Below are 20,079 nucleotides of genomic sequence, written 5' to 3' on the forward strand. Positions count from 1 at the left end.
ACTGGGATAAAAAGTCAATTTGTGTTTTTTCTGCGGTTCATTCTGTCCAGTAATATGGAGTGGAATGCCTCTTAGTGGTCACTGTTGGAACTGCAGTCAGCAGGTATGGTGAGAAACCATCTCAGCATGGTTCAAACTCGGGAATTCCATTTACCAGATTGATGAGGTTTGGTTAGAGATCCTCTAAAGTCTTGTACATTAGTAATGAGGTAATTGTATTAAGAACTGAAGATGCCTCGTGGATAAGAGGTGAAAATCTTCAAAAAAACCAACAACTTGAAGTCCAGTCGCCTTTTTCTCAAGCTCTTAAGACTAAAGGTAATTGTGTCGTTAAACTTAAAATCCAGGTTATTCACCTTTGAAAATCTAAAAACTAATGCTTTGATTCCCAAACCTTTTCCTAGGTTACTTTCCCCAAAAATATTTCTCCAACTCAATGGGAGGATCCAGAATAATGTTCAGGTAAAAACGCATATCATCAGCCAATCCTTTGTGTAATTTATTTTGGTTTACGTAATTCCCTCATTCTAATTTCACTGATGCACCTCAGCCATCAGCGTTGGACATGTGTCCTGCGTTCTGCACTTACCACCTGAACCAAAGCATTTACAGTAGTGTAAACACAGGTAAATTAAATTTTAGATGGACATGCATACATGCGTACACATCGATGGTTAGGGTTCAGAACCAGGGAAAAAACACTGATAATCCCCTGATGTGTATTAGTTGTGTCCAGCATTAAAAATAAATGACTAAACATCCTGACCTGATTCTCCCAGGAGTCTTGTGAAAACAGACTCAGCGTCACTAAATATCTTTCTTCTTTTCACTCATGACCCCAGTTTCACTCCCCATCCATTTTATATGCCACTATTGTATGTCATTAACTTTGTGTCATTGCTCCAGTAGTGCTTTTTTGTGTCTATCACTTTTATCTTCTCTTCTCCTTCCTTTCCCGGTTGTGGCAGATGGCTGCTTTCCATGCACCTGCTTCTATGAGGGAATTTTTCCCACCACTTCTAGTGGATTTCTCTATAATTTTCCATGTTGTCATTTTACACTATAAAACTCCCTGAGATGTTGTGTTGTAGCGCTGAAGATATAACTGATGTCAGAAAGTGGACAAATGCTATAAAGACAAATGCTGTCAGATTTTATTTAATTCAAAGTCCGATTGCACTTGGTGACAATCTGATTAAACAATTGCTGAAATCACTGATTCACTCATATTGTAGTTTCTGTTCTGGCCACTGTCACATGTTTCCTTTGACTGCCCATCACGGTGTAGAGAAAGGAGGTGATACATCTTTACTTGGTTGCTCCTGTAATAAAAAAGAAATTTAATGTGGATTTGATCAAATTTTCTTTAGACTAATCAGCACAGAAAGGACACAGTAACAACTGAAGATGTGCTGACTCTGTTTTAGTCGTACTCACTTCCACGAATCCAGATATGTTATGAATGATCACCCCCTCCTGCTGTCTCTTCATCTTATTCGTCCTCCAGGCTTTCCCCACAATCAGCATGGAAACCACCAGCATGAGTCCTGCCACTGATCCAGCGATAGCTATGACTACAGTGGTGTTATTGACAGCTCCCTGTGGAGCTGCTTGATCTGCTGCCTTTATCGGTCTCTCATCACCGTGGACGACAGAGTCGGGCATAGGCTGCGGCTTCAACAAGTCCGATAGATCTGAGGGAAGCCAAAAATGGCAAGGCTAACCAAACAGGGGTGGGTCATAATATTTGTCTCAGAATTGTAATTCTGATCAAAACATTGTGGTTCCCATCTGTTGTCTAAAAGCTTCCTCACCTTCCAGACTGAAGAGGAAGAAGGCGTCGTCTCCTTTGATGAAGTATCTGCTCCTCAGTCTGTCGTGGGTGATGAAGCTACTTGTTCCAAACCCTGGGCCTCGATAGTAATAACTGCCATCAGACTCAGTTATTTTAGAGCCCACAATCTTGGGATTATCCCAGAAGAACTCAGTACCTGGAGAGAAAACATGGAAACGCAACAGCTCACTGAAAACACGGAATGACTTGACAAATAATTAGTTAACCTGTTGCCCTGCTTCTTACCATCAGAGGACATCTTCGCAGGGTCTGTTGTGATCATTCGGTTCATGTTCATGTGCTGCCTGATGTCGGACTGCTGATCCATCAAGGTCATGGTTGCTTGGTGCCATGGACATGGCCACTTGAGATTGTCGTCATTGGGGCCTGAGGTCAGGTGGAAGTAGATGGCCATATACCCTGGATTGCTGCTTTGCCCGTTTAGGTAAACACCTACCTGAAGAGGGCAGGGCAATATGAAGCTACCACAGGGTTTCCACGTTCATTACCTAATGTACACTGGTTCAAAAACCTTTTGTTTCTCTCCCATTTGAAAAAGACAGGCTCTAAAATAGTGACTAAATGTATTTGAACGTCATAAATAAACAAAAATAGTGTTTTATTTATTATGGAGGACCGTACTTTGAAGTGTTTCCAGTTATTTTTAATGCAACAGAATTAAAAAGATATATAAATATTAAATAGTAATTTACCTGGAAGGTGTAACCTGTTGGTGACATGAAGCGAGGGCTGCTCATTCTCTTTCCAGCTGGTGTGGTGGCCAGCAGCTCGTTGATGCCACGGATGTGCCAGATGTGATGAGGACACTTTGTGGATGACAGGTTAATGTCATCCAAAGAGAAACCTCCCTTTGATGGATTCATTCCCCTCACGCCCTCGAAAACCACTCGGGCCTTCTGCGTCACATTCAGGTTGATGTTATGCAGCTCCCAGGAGCCCATGACACCTCCTGCAAAGATGGAAGAACAGATGTTAATTCTTAATTTATCAATTATATCCGAACTTTAACACATCCGTGTATAAAGTTTTTCATTCATTTAAAACTCAATTTAATTGTTCTTTTTACAAATCTCGGTTAAATGTATTGATGCGTTCGCTAAGTGTCACCAAATTCAGAACTTTCCAAATCACACCTTTAACAATAACCTTCACAATCACAACTCGGTCTGTATGTCATTTCTTACCTGAAATGCTGTGGAAGAGCTTCATTTTCCCGTTGGGGTTGGCCTTGTCGTACTCTCTCACCCAGATGTTGAGAACATCATCGTCTGCCCCGGAGTTATAGAGGAAGAACTGCAGACACTGGGCTCCAGATTTGGGATAAAGCCAGCGACTCTCCAGAAAAGCACGCTCGCCAGGTAGTGCAGAGGCTGTGCTGAAGTGCATGAAGTAACCTTTCCCTGGACAGCAAAAATCAATGGTGATATTAAGTATCAACATTGGGATGTTACAGCAAATCTGATTGCCTGTGAAAGACAAATAATTGTTGAAATACTGTATTTCAAACAACTACAGATGCTTGTTGCATCTCTCTTCTTTTTAAGGCATCTGCTTCTTCTTTTGTCTTTTTCTTTTGCCCAGTTTCCTCAGATTTTTTAATGACTCAACATCTTGAGATATGCCAAATTATCAGCTAATTGAGAATCAACTTCTTGGTGCAAAAACATTATCTTTAGTATTTTCCTAGGTTTGACTAAAGAAGTTGAAACAAATTATGTGTTTTTGCAACAGACTTCTAGTAACAAAGTGCCTACGGGTCCAATTTAAATGGTTTCTTTGCTAAATTTTCTGTTTTGTGTAGACACAACACTAGTCCATCAAATTAGTTAAGTGCTTATAATGCTTAAATGAATAATAGGTCAGTGGTTAGTGGTTCAACAAACAACAAAGCATTCTGCTTACAATGGTCATGTAGAAGGACTGAACTGAAACTGAGTGAAAAAGCAGCCAATGACGAAAGAATGAAAAATTATTGCTCAACACCACTTTAAACATCACAAGATGGACTCAAATTTAGATTATTTGATATTATTATTTTGATTATGGAATCAAAATATAGAGAAATTAGGAGTGTCATGAGAATTTTGCCAAGTACTGTACAGACTAGGCAGTAGCAGTAGTACCTAGAGGGTATTACCTCAGTAGCAAGCAGTTGTGCGCCTTAAAGGTACAATAAAGTACTTTATTTTCTGAATGTTTTAAATCTTTCACATTGAAAAACCTTCCAATCTGTTTGTGAAGTCCTACAAACATTTTTCTCATTGCTTTCTCTATATAACAACAGGATATAGGTTTGAAGATTCTTAGCAGGCATCAGTTTTTATTCTCTTGATGTACCACTGGTATTAAAGCAGTGGGATACTGGGTTTGTCTTTTTGTTGTTAGCACAGCAGTAGTTCAACTTAACGAATAGAAAACCAAATAAAGAATGATTCTCTCTTTTAGTGAGATCAGTACTGAAGCATTTTATCCTTGCCGAGTTTATCGTATAAACACTTGCAAGTTATTTTTCTAACAAACTAAGCGTGTTTTTGTGAAAACAATAAATCCCTTTATCTTGATTCCAGTCTGAACTTTGCACAGGTCACTGCTGTAAATCACCTCAGCTCTCTTTGTTTTTCAGATACATGTAACCAAAGCAGTAGCTCTTAACTCAGATAAGAGCACACAGGTAATCATTCCTTGGAACTCTCAACATCTCTCTTCAGACATCCCCACCCTCCACAAACCAGAGTCCAGTTTTTGAAAGTGCACTAAATGTTTTTGTAGTGCACACTATTTATTTAACTAAGGGAGAACTGTTGGGATTAAGAATCCCTTTGTGCATGGAAAGATCCTTCCATGAAGGCTTAGCATAATAACACACATTTTTGTGATTATTCATGGTTACCTTTGCATTGTCCCAAATTGGTGAAATCAGTCTCAGGTCCTCCAGCCACTGAAGCAAGCTGCTCCCACTTTGCATCCCCAGAGCCCTGAATCATCCCGCAGATGTTCTCCTCCTCAAAATTACAGCTGTCCACAAAGGTGGAAGACGTGGCTGTTGAGAGGAAGCAATCACACTTTCACTGCTCGATCTAGTCCTACAGACAGAACACTGCCATTTCCCCTCTTTACAAAAAATACGTTTTAACTTTGGGGAAAAGAGATGACTAAAATTGAGAAATTAGCAAAAAGGAGAGGAAGCTGACACTTTTAATATAAGGTCTTTAAGGTTTATTGGTATAATTTTATAATCAATATATTCTAATTATATTATATCATAGTATAGACGCAGAGAAGCTGCATTCAGCTTTTATGCTCCATATATCTGGAACAAACTCCCAGAAAGCCTCAGATCAGCTGAAACACTCAGTTTATTTAAATCCAGGTTGAAGACTCACCTGTTCTCAGCTGCATTTGAATAAAGCACCAAATCCACACTTTTAAGCTTAAATTTCAAAACTTACATTTTAACTACTGATTTTATCTACTGTTCTGATTTTATCTACTGTTTTTTTAATCAATTTTAAATCATGCTTTTTATTGTTTTTGTTTTTTAGTGTCTCTGTAAAGCACTTCGAATCGCCTTGTTGTTGAATCGTGCTATATAAATAAACTTTCCTTGCCTAGTAAAATTTTTTTATTTTATGGAAACTTGTTTTGCAAGAGTTATTGATGTGCTCCGCTCTCTTCACCTGTGTTATCACAGATCCAAGTTTTATTGGGCTGCATTGAAGTCTGTTAAAAAGAAACAAAGTGCTGATAAAGAGCCTGACAACTAAGTTGTGATAATGCAGATAAACAGCAAGAGTACAACCATCCACATGTGGCTATATTATGTATCATAATAGTACAAAAAGCTTCTAGGTCTAGAAAACAACTTGCAGACTTCCAGAGCTCCTGTGTGTTGACCTGAAGACAGGAAACAAATCGGCACCTGTGCCTTACATAACACTGTACAGTGTAGCGTGAGGGAAGTTAATCTGTTGATTAAACTATGGTTTACTATTAAACTATGAAGACTGATTATGGTTTATTGTCCAAGATTATCACTGTATAATCTCATCATTTTCTGCCAGACAGACTTTAATCTGTGCAACACTGCTTGGTTATCATTGCACATTGGTTTTAATGAACGGATTCAATTTATTGTTTGTTCAAAGTGCCATCGGTCACTGTAGATTCAATATACGTGTAGAATTTTTATCTACTGTTTTACAACAACACCCATGATGTGTTATGAATTTAAATATTGGTTCCCATCTTCATGCTTCTTCCCATCTTGATGTTCAGCTGATGATGACTTAAGAAAAACATGAAGATATGAAAATGCTGAAAATGAGCTAGATTAGCTTTCGCTGCACACTGAACACAAAGAGCAAATGTTTCTTTCATGCTTTGTTTCATGCTCTGTGCTTAGACATCTTTAGAGTTCCTACTTGGAATCTCATGTTTTTCAGTTCTGTTTTTCTGCTACACTATGCACAAATTACCACATGAACTTTGCAGAACTTGTTTGGGTTGAGTATGGGTAAATTTTAAATTTCCTTGCCATAATTGTCTAAATTGTTGGAAAATGCTCAAAGAGTCACCACAAACAACAACCTCTTAAAATATTTTCAGTTTTCGCTCCATTTAATACAATAATAATCTATTTCAGGGGATTTTATCTAGTCCAATGTGTTAGCTTAGCATGCTAATCCACATTAGAGTGACTAAAGAGATTTTTATTGCATGACACGATTAGTATTTGGTTAAACATAGTTCTAAGAAAAAAAGGCCATTAACACTTAATTTATGATATTAATAGTTCATTAGCACTCACTAGTTTTTGTGGTGTGGAATGTTTTCTTCCTCACCTTTGAATATTCTGTACGGTTTCTGCATTTCTTGTACTATATGTGATTCATTTCTGACAAGTTGTCATGACTCACTGCAGTTGTAGAGGCGGTTGAGCTTAGTTAGGTCACTAGAACTGAACCCCATCCTCTGGCCAATCACATCCATGAAGTGGGGGATCTTTGTGACGATGGTCGGCTCTGAGCCGATGTTGAAGGCCGTCTTGCTGTAGTGCATCACAGAACCATAGTCATAGGGAACCCCCAGTGCACTGGACACTGTGTCATCATATGTGTTGAAGTTGTGCTCTTTACCTGAGGAATACCAAGAAGAAATTACCCTTATTTGACACAATATTTCAGTTGTCTGTCATTATTCTGACAACAGGGATATAAGAGAAACACAAACTCCTAATGGTTGTCTAATCTAATTCTACATTAAATGAGGTGTAATTCACACTTGTCACTCTTACCGGACTGAATCTGATTCCAAATGATGTCGACGTAGTCGTCACGGTCAGCTCTGGACTGCTCGTGCCAGAAGCCGAGAGCATGCAGGAACTCATGTTCAACTGTTCCCAGCCTATCACAGTTACTACCAATGGAAAGCTCCTGCTTCCCCACATGACGGTTGCCAACAGAGGAGTAGCATCTGTAGAGGAAGAAATCTGGATGTACAAATCTCTAAACACACAGATCTCCCATCTTCCAGGCTCAACTCACAAACTGCGTGACTATTAGCAGAAGGCAAACAGGTAATACAATTAAAGCTACCACTAATAATGTAATTTATCACTTAATTATTATCTTTTTTTAGATTTTGTAATTGATTTCATTTACCAGTTACTGGTTATGTCAAGTATTATGAATTATGTTTATTTATGTCACCAAGTTGTGTAAAAGTTCATGAATATATTTTGTATCATAAACCATAGTAATATATATATATATATATATATATATATATATATACATATATATATATATATGTGTATTTATGTATATGTATATATACATATATATATACATACATATATATGTATATATATATATATATATATATATATATAAAAAAAAAACACCCAGCACGCCCCTGCGGGCGGTTTATCCTTCAAGCTCGGGTCCTCTACCAGAGGCCTGGGAGCTTGAGGGTCCTGCGCAGTATCTTAGCTGTTCCCAGGACTGCGCTCTTCTGGACAGAGATCTCCGATGTTATTCCCGGGATCTGCTGGAGCCACTCGCCTAGCTTGGGAGTCACCGCACCTAGTGCTCCGATTACCACGGGGACCACCGTTACCTTCACCCTCCACATCCTCTCGAGCTCTTCTCTGAGCCCTTGGTATTTCTCCAGCTTCTCGTGTTCCTTCTTCCTGATATTGCTGTCATTCGGAACCGCTACATTGATCACTACGGCCGTCTTCTTCTGTTTGTCTACCACCACTATGTCCGGTTGGTTAGCCACCACCATTTTGTCCGTCTGTATCGGGAAGTCCCACAGGATCTTAGCTCGGTCATTCTCCACCACCCTTGGGGGCATCTCCCATTTTGACCTCGGGACTTCTAGGTTATACTCGGCACAGATGTTCCTGTACACTATGCCGGCCACTTGGTTATGGCGTTCCATGTATGCCTTGCCTGCTAGCATCTTGCACCCTGCTGTTATGTGCTGGATTGTCTCTGGGGCATCTTTACACAGCCTGCACCTGGGGTCTTGCCTGGTGTGATAGACCCCAGCCTCTATGGATCTTGTGCTCAGAGCTTGTTCTTGTGCTGCCATGATTAGTGCCTCTGTGCTGTCTTTCAGTCCAGCTTTGTCCAGCCACTGGTAGGATTTCTGGATATCAGCCACCTCCTCTATCTGCCGGTGGTACATACCGTGCAGGGGCCTGTCCTTCCATGATGGTTCCTCGTCTCCCTCCTCTTTCTTGGGTTTCTGCTGCCTGAGGTATTCACTGAGCACTCGGTCAGTTGGGGCCATCTTCCCAATGTATTCTTGGATGTTCGTTGTCTCATCCTGGACTGTGGTGCTGACACTCACCAGTCCCCGGCCCCCTTCCTTCCGCTTAGCGTACAGCCTCAGGGTGCTGGACTTGGGGTGAAACCCTCCATGCATGGTCAGGAGCTTTCTTGTCTTTATGTCAGTGGCTTCTATCTCCTCCTTTGGCCAGCCTATTACCCCAGCAGGGTACCTGATCACGGGCAGGGCGTATGTGTTGATGGCCCGGATCTTGTTCTTACCATTCAGCTGACTCCTCAGGACTTGCCTGACCCTCTGCAGGTACTTGGTGGTTGCAGCCTTTCTAGCGGCCTCTTCATGGTTCCCATTTGCCTGCGGGATCCCCAGGTACTTGTAACTGTCCTCTATGTCTGCAATGTTGCCTTCTGGTAGTTCAATCCCCTCAGTTCTGACTACCTTCCCTCTCTTTGTTACCATCCGACTACACTTCTCCAGTCCGAACGACATTCCAATGTCATTGCTGTATAGCCTGGTAGAGTGGATCAGTGAATCGATGTCTCGTTCACTCTTGGCATACAGCTTGATGTCATCCATGTACAGGAGGTGGCTGACAACTGCTCCGTTCCGTAGTCGGTATCCGTAGCCAGTCTTGTTAATGATCTCACTGAGGGGGTTCAGGCCTATGCAGAACAGCAGTGGGGACAGAGCATCTCCTTGGTAGATCCCGCACTTGATGGTAACTTGTGCTATGGGCTTGGAGTTGGCCTCTAGTGTTGTACGCCACATCCCCATTGAGTTCCTGATGAAGGCTCTTAGGGTCCCATTGATCTTGTACAATTCTAGGCATTCCAGTATCCAGCTGTGGGGCATTGAGTCATAGGCCTTCTTGTAATCAATCCAGGCAGTGCACAAGTTGGTCAGTCTGGTCTTGCAGTCTCGGCTGATTGTTCTGTCTACCAGTAGCTGGTGTTTTGCACCTCTGGTATTCTTGCCAATTCCTTTCTGTGTCCCGCTCATGTATTGACCCATGTGCCTGTTCATCTTAGCCGATATGATGCCTGACAGGAGCTTCCATGTAGTACTGAGGCAGGTTATTGGTCGGTAGTTGGAGGGGACCGGTCCCTTCTTGGGGTCCTTGGGGATCAGGACCGTCCGGCCTTCAGTTAGCCATTCCGGGTGTCTCTCGTTAACTAGCAGCTGGTTCATTTGTGCTGCCAGACGCTCGTGGAGTGCAGTCAGCTTCTTCAGCCAGTAGGCGTGAACCATGTCGGGCCCTGGTGCTGTCCAACTCTTCATACTGGAGACCCTTTCTTGGATATCTGCCACTGTGATGGTTACTGGACCCTGTTCAGGGAGGTCGCTGTGGTCTGCCCTCAGATCCACTAGCCACTGAGCATTGCCGTTATGGGTTGCATCCTTCTCCCATATGCTCTTCCAGTATTGCTCCGTCTCCAGCCTTGGTGGTGCTGTTCTCTTATTGTTCCCTTGCCACTGAGAGTACACCTTTGCTGGTTCTGTGGAGAACAGCTGGTTTATTCTCCTGCCTTCTATCTCTCTGGTGTACCTCCTCAAGCGGCTGGCCAAGGCTGTGAGTCTTTGCTTGGCAGTTTCCAAGGCCTCAGGTATGGACAGCTTGCTGTATTTCTTAGGCACCTTATTTGTCGCACCTTTCTGCAACTCTGTTAGTTGGCTAACCTCCCTCCGTGCTACTTTGATCTTGCCCTCTAGCCTCCTTCTCCATGGAGGGTACTGCCCCTTGTGGCTGTTCAACTTGTAGCCAAGCATCTCACTGATCACTGCTGCCGTATTGTAGATCAGCTTGTTAGTGTCGGTAATCGTGGTTGTAGGTATTGCCCGTAGTGCTGCATTAACATCATCTAGCAGACCTTCTGAGGGTACTTCACGTAATCTTGGTAACCGGCTACGGGGGATCCAGGTTTCAAGCTTGGCCATGATCCTATTTTTCAGGTCAGTTCCTCTCGCACTCAACGATCCTTCTCCTATCGCACTTGGGGCTATGTACCCAATCTCGGGTGGGGGTGATGATATCTCCCCCCTGACCTGGCGTCCTGACTCCTCCTTGCCGTAGCATTTGTGTTGTACCTCGTCAATCTCTAGCTGTGAGAGCAGTCCCTTCTTTCGAATGTTGGAACACTGAGCTACTAGTTGTTTCGCCGTCATTGTGGATGTTGGGTATCGAAGAATCCATAGGTCCCTCATCCTATTCATGTAGCCCCTTCCGCCGGGGTTACTTGCGTAGTAGCATTCCAACAACGCCCTGTTTTCGCCCTGTTATATATATGTATATATACATATATATATACACATACATATATATGTATATATATATATATATATGTATATGTGTATTAGAACCATATTTATAGGGAATGGTCATGGGAATGATTACCAAATGTTATTGTAGTTTCTTTAACAAGCCACCAGATGGTTGAAGGCTGACTCACCCATTGCCTTTAAAAACAGAGATATAGTTCTCCTCTCCTTTCCACGGCGAGAAATCGATGCAGGTCTTCAGTCTGTACTGATCAAAAGCCTTCAGGATCACTCCCTTTGCATTCATCTCTACAAAGTGCAAAATAAAATAGGGAAGCATAATGATTTGGTGCATAGAGTCACAACTGCTGTGAATGAGAGTTTCCAGAATGTCTTACCCAGGCTGTCCTCTAAGTAGTAGGGGATGATTGTTGGCCAGCGATATTGATCACCTATGATGGAGTTTCTGTCAGATGTCTAAAAGGAAACACGAATACTGTTATGTTGTAAAAATGCCTGCTAAGCCAGTGAACCTTCTTTTATCCTGCTTTAAGACTCTACTAATTACTAAAATTTAAAAAACGAATTCAATGATGTAATATGACTTGAAACTAGTGTTCGAGCCTATAATGAAAACTACAAACAAATGGATGTTTTTTTGCAAGCAGAAGAGACGCCATCTGCGTGCCATTAAAAGAATATGCAGATTTAAATCATTTTAGCACTGCCATCACTTTTCTGACCAAGAATTTATGGTCATCTTCTATATGCAGTCTGTGTTTTCATTATGTTAAATATCATGTGCTGTTTCACTGACTTTAATAGAAGGAGATGTTAAGTTCCTAATTTGGTCCTATAAGCTATTTCAGAAGATAAATAAATCCAAAGTGACCAAATATAACATCCACAACTGGGGCTAAAATGAGTCCACAAACCGAAAACACTAGAATCCAGTCCGGCAGGAAACGGTACAACATGACAAAGTACTGAGGGCAGACAGAAACCATAAATACACAGAAGATAACAACGGACGCGGAAACAGAAATAAAAGAAAACACAGCTTGCAACAACCAAGGTCACAACACAGGAAATTTAATTAAAATTTGAACACAAGAAACAAATGACTATCAAAATAAAACAGGAAGCGACTAAAAAGGAAATCTCTATCATCTTGTACTGTCACGGTCCCCGTGCCTGCTCGGCTGGCCCTGTGTGGCTACATGTTATGTTTTGTCTTTTCTCTCTCTCCTCTCTCTCTGCTCGCTGCCTGGGCGGAGCTCATTGTGAGCTCCCGGCCTCCACCACCTGTAGGCAATCACCTGTGGCTCCTCACCCTGTTTGCTCCCGCTACTTAAGGCAGTGACTGAGAGCACCTCGCCGCTGGACTATTGAATAACGCTCGTCAGTGCTACTTTAGCCTCAGCCAGTTTTGAGCTCTGTCCGTAAAAGTTCCGTGCTAACCCTTGTTCTCTGTATGCAGATTTCTCGTGTTTTGGTTTGGAGACTCTGGACGCTTTTCCCGACCCCGCTCTGCACCCCTGGGAACCCTGGCCCCCTTCTCCCTCACCTGTATATAGTGCACCTGGAGTGTGTAAATAAACCTGTTTTTCTGAGACTTCAGTCTGCGCCGAGTCCTCCCTGCTCCTCCGTGACAGAATAGTCCAGCCAACCATGGACTCAGCGGACTCTGCTTCCTCGGCCCCGGCCCCGATTACCTTGGAGGAGCTACTACACCGGCATGAGCAGATGTTAGTCCGGCTCAGTGGAGAGGTGGCTGCCTTGGCTCTGGCCGTCGCCCAACGAACACCACTAGAGGCGAGCCCCCCCGAGGCGAGCCCCCCGGAGCGCCCAGCCTCTGCCTCATCTCCTCAGGTAACATCAGGCTTTGCTGCAAGCGCTGCTGCACCGCCTCTCTCCTCTGTGTCTTTGGATAAGCTGTTGCCCACACCTGAGGCATTCACGGGGGAGCTGGGGAAGTGCGCGGGGTTTTTGATGCAGTGCGCTATGCATTTTCGCCAATTGCCACATGTCTTTTCTAGCGATGAGGTCAAGATCGCCTATTTCGTTCAGCTGTTACGTGACCGTGCTTTGACCTGGGCCCAGGCTCAACTTCAAGCAAACCCTGTAATTACGTATGCTGACTTCCTTTCCAAGTTTAAGGCTGTGTTTGATAAGGGCTCCAGCACAGAAGCCGCCGGTCACCGCTTACTCAACCTTAAACAAGGTAAGCGCAGCATGGCTGATTATTCTGTTGATTTTTGGACCCTGGCAGCGCAAACAAAGTGGGGGCAGGAGGCATTAAGGACCACGTTACTAAACAACATCAATGACGACCTAAAGGACGAATTAATGATGCGTGAACTCCCTCAATCTCTGGAGGCTGTTATGTCGCTGTGTATTCAGGTGGATGATCGGCTGCGTGCGCGCCGGAGCGTGCGGAGGCACGCACCGCGGGAGCCGCGGGCAACAAGAGACCCATCCCCCGAGTCACGAGGAGCCCGTGAGTACAGCGGGGGCGAGGAAGGAGAGCAGCCGATGCAGATAGGACGCTCCCGCCTTTCACCCGCGGAACGTCAGCGTCGGTTCTCCGCTGGTGAGTGCCTGTATTGCGGCCGTAAGGGTCACTTTATCTCCACCTGCCCGGCTCTGGCAAAAGAGCGCGCCCACCAGTAGTGGAGAGGGTACTGGTGGGCGACCTGTCTGGTAAACACTCCCATCCACGTTTAACATTGCCCGCAAAGCTCATGATACAGACAGCGATTCACCCTCATTCTGCATTAATAGACTCTGGTGCTGAGCAGAGCTTCATTGATATCTCACTAGCCACAAAGCTGAACGTTGCTACCACAGCTTTGCCTAATCCGCTCCGTGTGTCTGCCTTATCAGGCCAACGTTTGCCGGACATCACTCATATTACTGAACCCTTGTCTCTCACACTCTCCGGTAACCATACTGAAAGGATTAGCTTCTTCGTGTTCAAGACACCGTTTGCACCACTTGTGTTAGGTTACCCCTGGTTGGTGCAACATAACCCCCAGATAGACTGGAAGAAAGAGCGTGTTACGGGGTGGAGTGTGGAATGCCACATGAACTGTCTTAAAACTGCCACCCCCCCCCGGTCACTCGGCTAACCACAGTTGAGCCCACAGAGGAGTGCGATTTGTCCGCTGTTCCCTTTGTCTATCACGACCTGGCAGCAGTATTCAGCAAGGACAAAGCAAAAATGCTCCCCCCCCCCACAGGCCCTACGACTGTGCCATTGACCTCCTCCCGGGGGCGCCGCTTCCCTCTGGCCGCTTGTATAGTCTCACCCAACCTGAGAGAGAGACAATGGAGAAATACATCACCGACTCGCTGGCCGCGGGCATTATGCGGTCCTCTTCTCCTGTAGGTGCGGGGTTGTTTTTTTGTTTTTTTTTTGTCAGCAAGAAAGACAAAACCCTCCGGCCGTGTATAGACTATCGTGGCCTCAACAGAATCACGATCAAAAACAAATACCCGCTGCCCCTTCTCTCCTCTGCCTTTGAACTACTTCAAGGGGCTACAGTGTTCACCAAACTCGATCTGAGAAACGCTTACCACCTAGTGAGGATTCGAAAGGGAGACGAGTGGAAGACGGCATTCAATACACATCTTGGTCATTTTGAGTATTTGGTAATGCCCTTCGGTCTGACGAACGCCCCTGCTGTTTTCCAAGCGCTAGTCAATGATGTCCTCAGGGATTTTATTAACCGCTGTGCTTTTGTCTACCTCGATGACATTCTTGTCTTTTCAAAGACTGTGAAGGAGCACGAAGTCCATGTGAGACAGATTCTCCAGCGCCTGTTGGAGAACAGACTCTTTGTGAAGGTGGAGAAATGTGACTTCCACGTAGACTCAGTGGCGTTCTTGGGGTACATCATCGCTCAAGGTAATCTGAAGCCTGACCCGGCAAAGGTCCAAACAGTCCTAGACTGGCCCAAGCCCCCAAATCGCCTGCAGCTCCAGCGTTTTTTGGGCTTTGCCAATTTCTACAGGCGCTTCATTAAAGATTATAGTAAGATCGCATTGCCTCTCACAAGACTTACTTCCCCGAAGGTGTCGTTTCAGTGGGACCCGCCAGCCCAGGAGGCGTTCGCCTGCCTAAAGGAAAGGTTTGCCACCGCTCCTATCCTTCAACAGCCTGACCTCAACCAACAGTTCGTGGTGGAGGTGGATGCGTCGGAGACGGGGGTTGGGGCAGTCCTGTCTCAGCGCTTTAAAGGTAAACTCCACCCGTGTGCCTTCTTCTCTCGCCGCCTCACACCAGCGGAGCGGAATTACGACATCGGGGACCGAGAGCTGCTGGCTGTGAAACTCTCACTAGAGGAATGGAGGCACTGGCTAGAGGGCGCTGAGCATCCCTTTATTGTATGGACAGACCACAAAAACCTGGAGTACATCCGGTCAGCGAAGCGTCTCAACTCCCGGCAGGCCAGGTGGGCTCTGTTTTTCTCACGGTTTGACTTTTCTCTCACCTACAGGCCCAGGTCACGAAACGTAAAACCTGACGCCCTTTCCCGGCTGTTCACCGTTACGGAGAAAGACCCTGACCCTGAGCCCATCCTCCCCTCCTCCTGCGTGTTCGGAGCAGTCACTTGGGCGATTGAATCCCAAATCCTCGAGGCGCAAGTCACCGAACCCGACCCAGGGACAGGCCCACCAGGGCGGCTTTATGTTCCCACGTCCGTCAGGTCACGTGTTCTCCAGTGGGGTCACACCGCCCGCTTTTCCTGCCACCCTGGACTTCATCGCACGATCTCCTTCTTGCAACTTTACTTCTGGTGGCCCTCCCTGATAAAAGACACTAGAGACTATGTGACCGCCTGTCCCACGTGCGCTCAAAACAAGCGTCCCAACCAACCGCCGTCCGGGTTGCTCCAGCCTCTCCCCACTCCTGGCCGGCCCTGGTCCCACATCGCCCTGGACTTCGTCACGGGGCTGCCGTCCTCTTCAGGTAACACAGTAATACTAACCATTGTGGACCGTTTTTCTAAGGCTGCACATTTTGTTGCCCTCATAAAGCTCCCGACCGCACTGGAGACTGCTCAACTGCTCACGGCACATGTGTTTAGGCTGCACGGCATCCCTGACGACATCGTGTCCGACAGAGGCCCTCAGTTCACCTCGCGGGTTTGGAAAGAGTTCTGCATGACCCTGGGCGCAACAAAGGTTAGTCTTTCATCTGGTTTTCACCCTCAGACCAACGGACAGACGGAGCGTGCCAACCAGGAGCTGGAAGCTGCCCTTCGCTGTGTTGTCTCCCACAACCAAGGCACCTGGAGCGACCAGTTACCGTGGATTGAGTACGCTCATAACAGCCTCACGTCGTCCGCCACGGGAATGTTGCCGTTTGAGGCTTCTCTGGGGTACCAACCGCCGCTGTTTCCTGCTCTTGAAGGCGAGCATGCGGTCCCCTCTCTGCAACACCACCTCCGAAGGTGCCGTCGGGCCTGGCGTACTACCAGAGCGGCCCTGCTCCGAACTAAGGAGCGAAACAAGGCCCTCGCTGATCGCAGTCGGACCCCTGCCCCTGCATACGCCGCGGGTCAGAAGGTATGGCTGTCCACTCGCTTTGTGCCTATTCGCGCGAGTCTAAGAAACTGGCGCCCACCTTCCTTGGGCCTTTTGAAATTGACTCTGTTGTCAACCCGGTGTCTGTTCGCCTGAAGCTGCCGCGCAATATGCGCATACACAACGTCTTCCACGTCTCTCAGGTCAAGCCCGTGCTCTCCAGCCCGCTGTGCCCCCCTCTTAGGGCCCCTCCGCCCGCCCAGCTTGTGGATGGTCAGGAGGTGTACGCCATCACTCGTATTATGGACTCTCGGCGCCGGGGACGGGGTTTCCAGTACCTGGTGGATTGGGAGGGCTACGGGCCGGAGGAACGGTCCTGGGTGCCCCGGTCGGCTGTCCTGGCCAAGGAGTTGATCCGGGACTTCCATCGTCGGTATCCGGGTAAGCCTGGTGGGTCGCCGGGAGGCTCCCGTTGAGGGGGGGGTACTGTCACGGTCCCCGTGCCTGCTCGGCTGGCCCTGTGTGGCTACATGTTATGTTTTGTCTTTTCTCTCTCTCCTCTCTCTCTGCTCGCTGCCTGGGCGGAGCTCATTGTGAGCTCCCGGCCTCCACCACCTGTAGGCAATCACCTGTGGCTCCTCACCCTGTTTGCTCCCGCTACTTAAGGCAGTGACTGAGAGCACCTCGCCGCTGGACTGTTGAATAACGCTCGTCAGTGCTACTTTAGCCTCAGCCAGTTTTGAGCTCTGTCCGTAAAAGTTCCGTGCTAACCCTTGTTCTCTGTATGCAGATTTCTCGTGTTTTGGTTTGGAGACTCTGGACGCTTTTCCCGACCCCGCTCTGCACCCCTGGGAACCCTGGCCCCCTTCTCCCTCACCTGTATATAGTGCACCTGGAGTGTGTAAATAAACCTGTTTTTCTGAGACTTCAGTCTGCGCCGAGTCCTCCCTGCTCCTCCGTGACATGGACAAAGATTTGGCAAGATACAGGAAGACACTAGGAACGCTAGACTAATTAAAACACAAACAATCAAAATTCGAAATAATCCTAAACACTAACAGAAACAAGATTACAAAGATGGTAAAAACTCCAGACTTAACACAGTGGCACTACTAAAATATAGAAAAACCCAAAAGAAATAAAAATATAAAACTCAGGCTTTTCATGACAAAGGATAAACTCACTTTTTCCTGAATAATATCTCCTTCCAATAGGTCCAGCCCAGCCGCTAAAGGGAAAACAATAAAATAATTTCACCGACTCCTCAGAGACATTATCAAGCAAAATGAAACAAGAACAGTGAACGAGAACAAACCTTCATTGATGTTAATGATGTCCCAGTCATGGCCTTCGTCAACATCAATTTCTGCAGGTAAGGAATCAGTGATAATAAGATAAAAGGCCTGTGAACTCTAATAACATGAACACAGAATTGGCTGAAAATGGTTGTTTTACTAAAGCATTAATATCCGGACAAGAGTAATACAAAGAAGTATATGGAACAGTGACATAAGTCCAACATTCCTTCAGTAACATCACCACCTAAAACATAATGTCTAGCTCACCTGTATCACCGGTTAGTTTGGCTGCTGTCTGTAAAGTAAATTAGAAGGCACAACAATCAATCAACAGAGAAGACTTTAATATTATCCCCGTGAAACTGAATGGACTCAAATCCTGCCTGGAAATGTAATATTTTCATTGTATCCACATGAAGAGGTTCTCTTACCAAACCCAGAGCAAAGAGCAGAATGATCCACCTGAGCTTCATGGTTCCAGCTGCAGGGCGATGCTCTCTGAAGGCCTGCTGTGTCTCAACTAAAGCTGTTAACCTGTTTTTGTGCTGAAGAATTTCACGATCATTTTATGACTCAGGTTGTTAAAGATTGTGTGGTTACATAATTCATTATTAATTCCATCCATCCATTTTCTACTGCTTATCTGAGTTCAACTCATGGCGTCAGGGATCCAAACACTTATCTGGTGTTGTTGGAGCGACAGTAAATAACAGGTTTGAATTTTTGAAGTTTAGAAGCACAGGAGAGACTCACAGATGCAGATGCGGCTTTACCTGGGAGAGACAGTGACACAGATTTAAGATAAGACTTTATTGATCCCACGACGGGGAAACGTTTGCATTACCTCAGGTACAGATATCAGAAGGAAATACAAAAATACAAATAAGTACCTGCACATGTCCATACACATGGAAGGTCCATTATGCATGAAGTGGTGACCGTGGATGTTCACAGTGTCCAGTGAGTCGTGACATCGTGATTGAGGAGTTATAAAGTCTAACTGCTGTTGGGGTGAATGATCTGCGAAAGCGCTCCTTCCTGCAGCGAGGGTGTTTCAGTCTCTGACTAAAGGAGCTGCTCAGCGCACTCCCAGACTCGTGCAGTGGGTGATGTGGGTTGTTCATAATGGATGTCAGCTTTATTAACATCCTCCTCTCGCCAACCCCCTCCACAGACTCCAGAGGACATCCCAGCACAGAGCTAGACCTCCACACCAGTTTGTCAATCCTGCTCCTGTCCCTGTCTGTGCATCCACTCCCCCAGCAGGTCACTGCATAGAAAAAGGCAGATGCTGCCACAGTGTCATAGAATGTCCTTAACAGAGTCCTGCAGACTCCGAAGGACCTCAGTCTCCTCAGCAGGTGGAGTCGACTCTGGCCCTTCTTATACAGGATGTCTGTATTTGTAGTCCAGTCCAGTTGATTGTTGAGGTGAACACCCAGGTACTTGTAAGAGTCCACTATCTCGATGTCTTTTCCTGGATGTTCACCGGTGTTGTGGGGGTGACTTCCTCCTGAAGTCTATGATCATCTCCTTTGTCTTTCCGGTGTTGATTTGGAGTGTGTTGGTCTCACACCAGCCAACAAAGTCACTGATGACCCCCCTGTATTCCTGATCATTGCCATCTGATACGCATCCAATGATGGCTGTATCATCTGAGAACTTCTGTAGATGGCAATCGTCCGAATTATAACTGAAGTCTGAAGTGTAAAGGCTGAACAGGAATGGTGAGAGAACCGTGCCCTGTGGTGCCCCCGTGCTGCAGATTACCACCTCGGACACAGTCATGGAGCCTCACATACTGTGGTCTGTTGGTAAGGTAGTCGAGGGTCCATGCAGTCAGCTGTTTGCCTACTCCGGCTCCCTCCAGCTTCCCTCTCAGCTGCTATTTCTGCTATTTACATAGCAGAAATCTTCTACATCTTTTGCGCCTCCATGTTTCCATGAGATGGCGGTCGACAATAATCCTCACTTCCAGGTCCCGTCTGATCCGGAGAGATACAGTGTTTTCATGTGACCACAAAATGTGCAGCTAATTCTAAATTGCTCTCTACAGTCCACTTCATAATATCTGAAAAAGACTAAGTGTATATTCTTGTTATTTTGTGGGTTTGCAAATGTGCAACATCCATAAATGTCAACTTTTTTCAATGGCCTTCATACTGAGTTTACTGGTGTGGTGGAAGATTCCTTTTCTCATGTATTAATCACATATTTAATCATATCACATTAGTTATAGTAATATCACTTTCTCACTTTACTGTTGTAAGAACACTCCTGTCACTAGTTTGCATGCATGTGGAATGTTAACACAGTGAGGCCATTGTAATGGGAGATATTGAA

At 45.5% G+C, this 20,079-nt stretch overlaps 1 protein-coding gene across 2 annotated transcripts; it reads right to left on the bottom strand.

Moving 5' to 3' along the window:
* Nucleotides 1–1,125: 1,125 nt before the first annotated feature.
* LOC146546922 (meprin A subunit beta-like) lies at nt 1,126–18,308 on the bottom strand. Of its 2 annotated transcripts, XM_085265277.1 has the most exons (16): nt 18,168–18,308; nt 18,004–18,031; nt 17,754–17,804; nt 17,623–17,666; nt 17,350–17,448; nt 11,305–11,383; nt 11,098–11,215; nt 7,149–7,327; nt 6,772–6,990; nt 4,746–4,895; nt 3,040–3,255; nt 2,548–2,804; nt 2,081–2,291; nt 1,815–1,991; nt 1,438–1,694; nt 1,126–1,322 (listed from the first exon to the last, which is right to left on the bottom strand). In XM_085265277.1, the coding sequence occupies exons 1-16, from the start codon at nt 18,207–18,209 to the stop codon at nt 1,278–1,280; spliced, it is 2,172 nt and encodes a 723-aa protein (XP_085121403.1). In that variant the 5' UTR covers nt 18,210–18,308; the 3' UTR covers nt 1,126–1,277. The 2 variants fall into 2 exon arrangements, with proteins under 2 accessions (XP_085121403.1, XP_085121404.1); XM_085265278.1 differs by lacking the exon at nt 17,350–17,448 and having other exon boundaries at nt 18,168–18,306.
* Nucleotides 18,309–20,079: the final 1,771 nt, after the last annotated feature.

This window comes from Mchenga conophoros, linkage group LG23 (assembly GCF_057382185.1).
Source record: "Mchenga conophoros isolate Kocher_MC1m ecotype Shallow Benthic linkage group LG23, M_conophoros_male_GT1.1, whole genome shotgun sequence".
Lineage (NCBI taxonomy): Eukaryota > Metazoa > Chordata > Actinopteri > Cichliformes > Cichlidae > Mchenga > Mchenga conophoros.

What these genes read in the sequence shown, in the direction of transcription:
- LOC146546922 (XM_085265277.1), bottom strand. Translation starts at nt 18,209, where the DNA reads ATGAAGCTCAGGTGGATCATTCTGCTCTTTGCTCTGGGTTTG. An exon ending in TCTGTTTTTAAAGGCAATGG is followed by an intron (nt 7,328 to 11,097) that starts GTGAGTCAGCCT and finishes CTTCCTCTACAG; the next exon opens with ATGCTACTCCTCTGTTGGCA. An exon ending in GCTCTTCCACAGCATTTCAG is followed by an intron (nt 2,805 to 3,039) that starts GTAAGAAATGAC and finishes CCATCTTTGCAG; the next exon opens with GAGGTGTCATGGGCTCCTGG.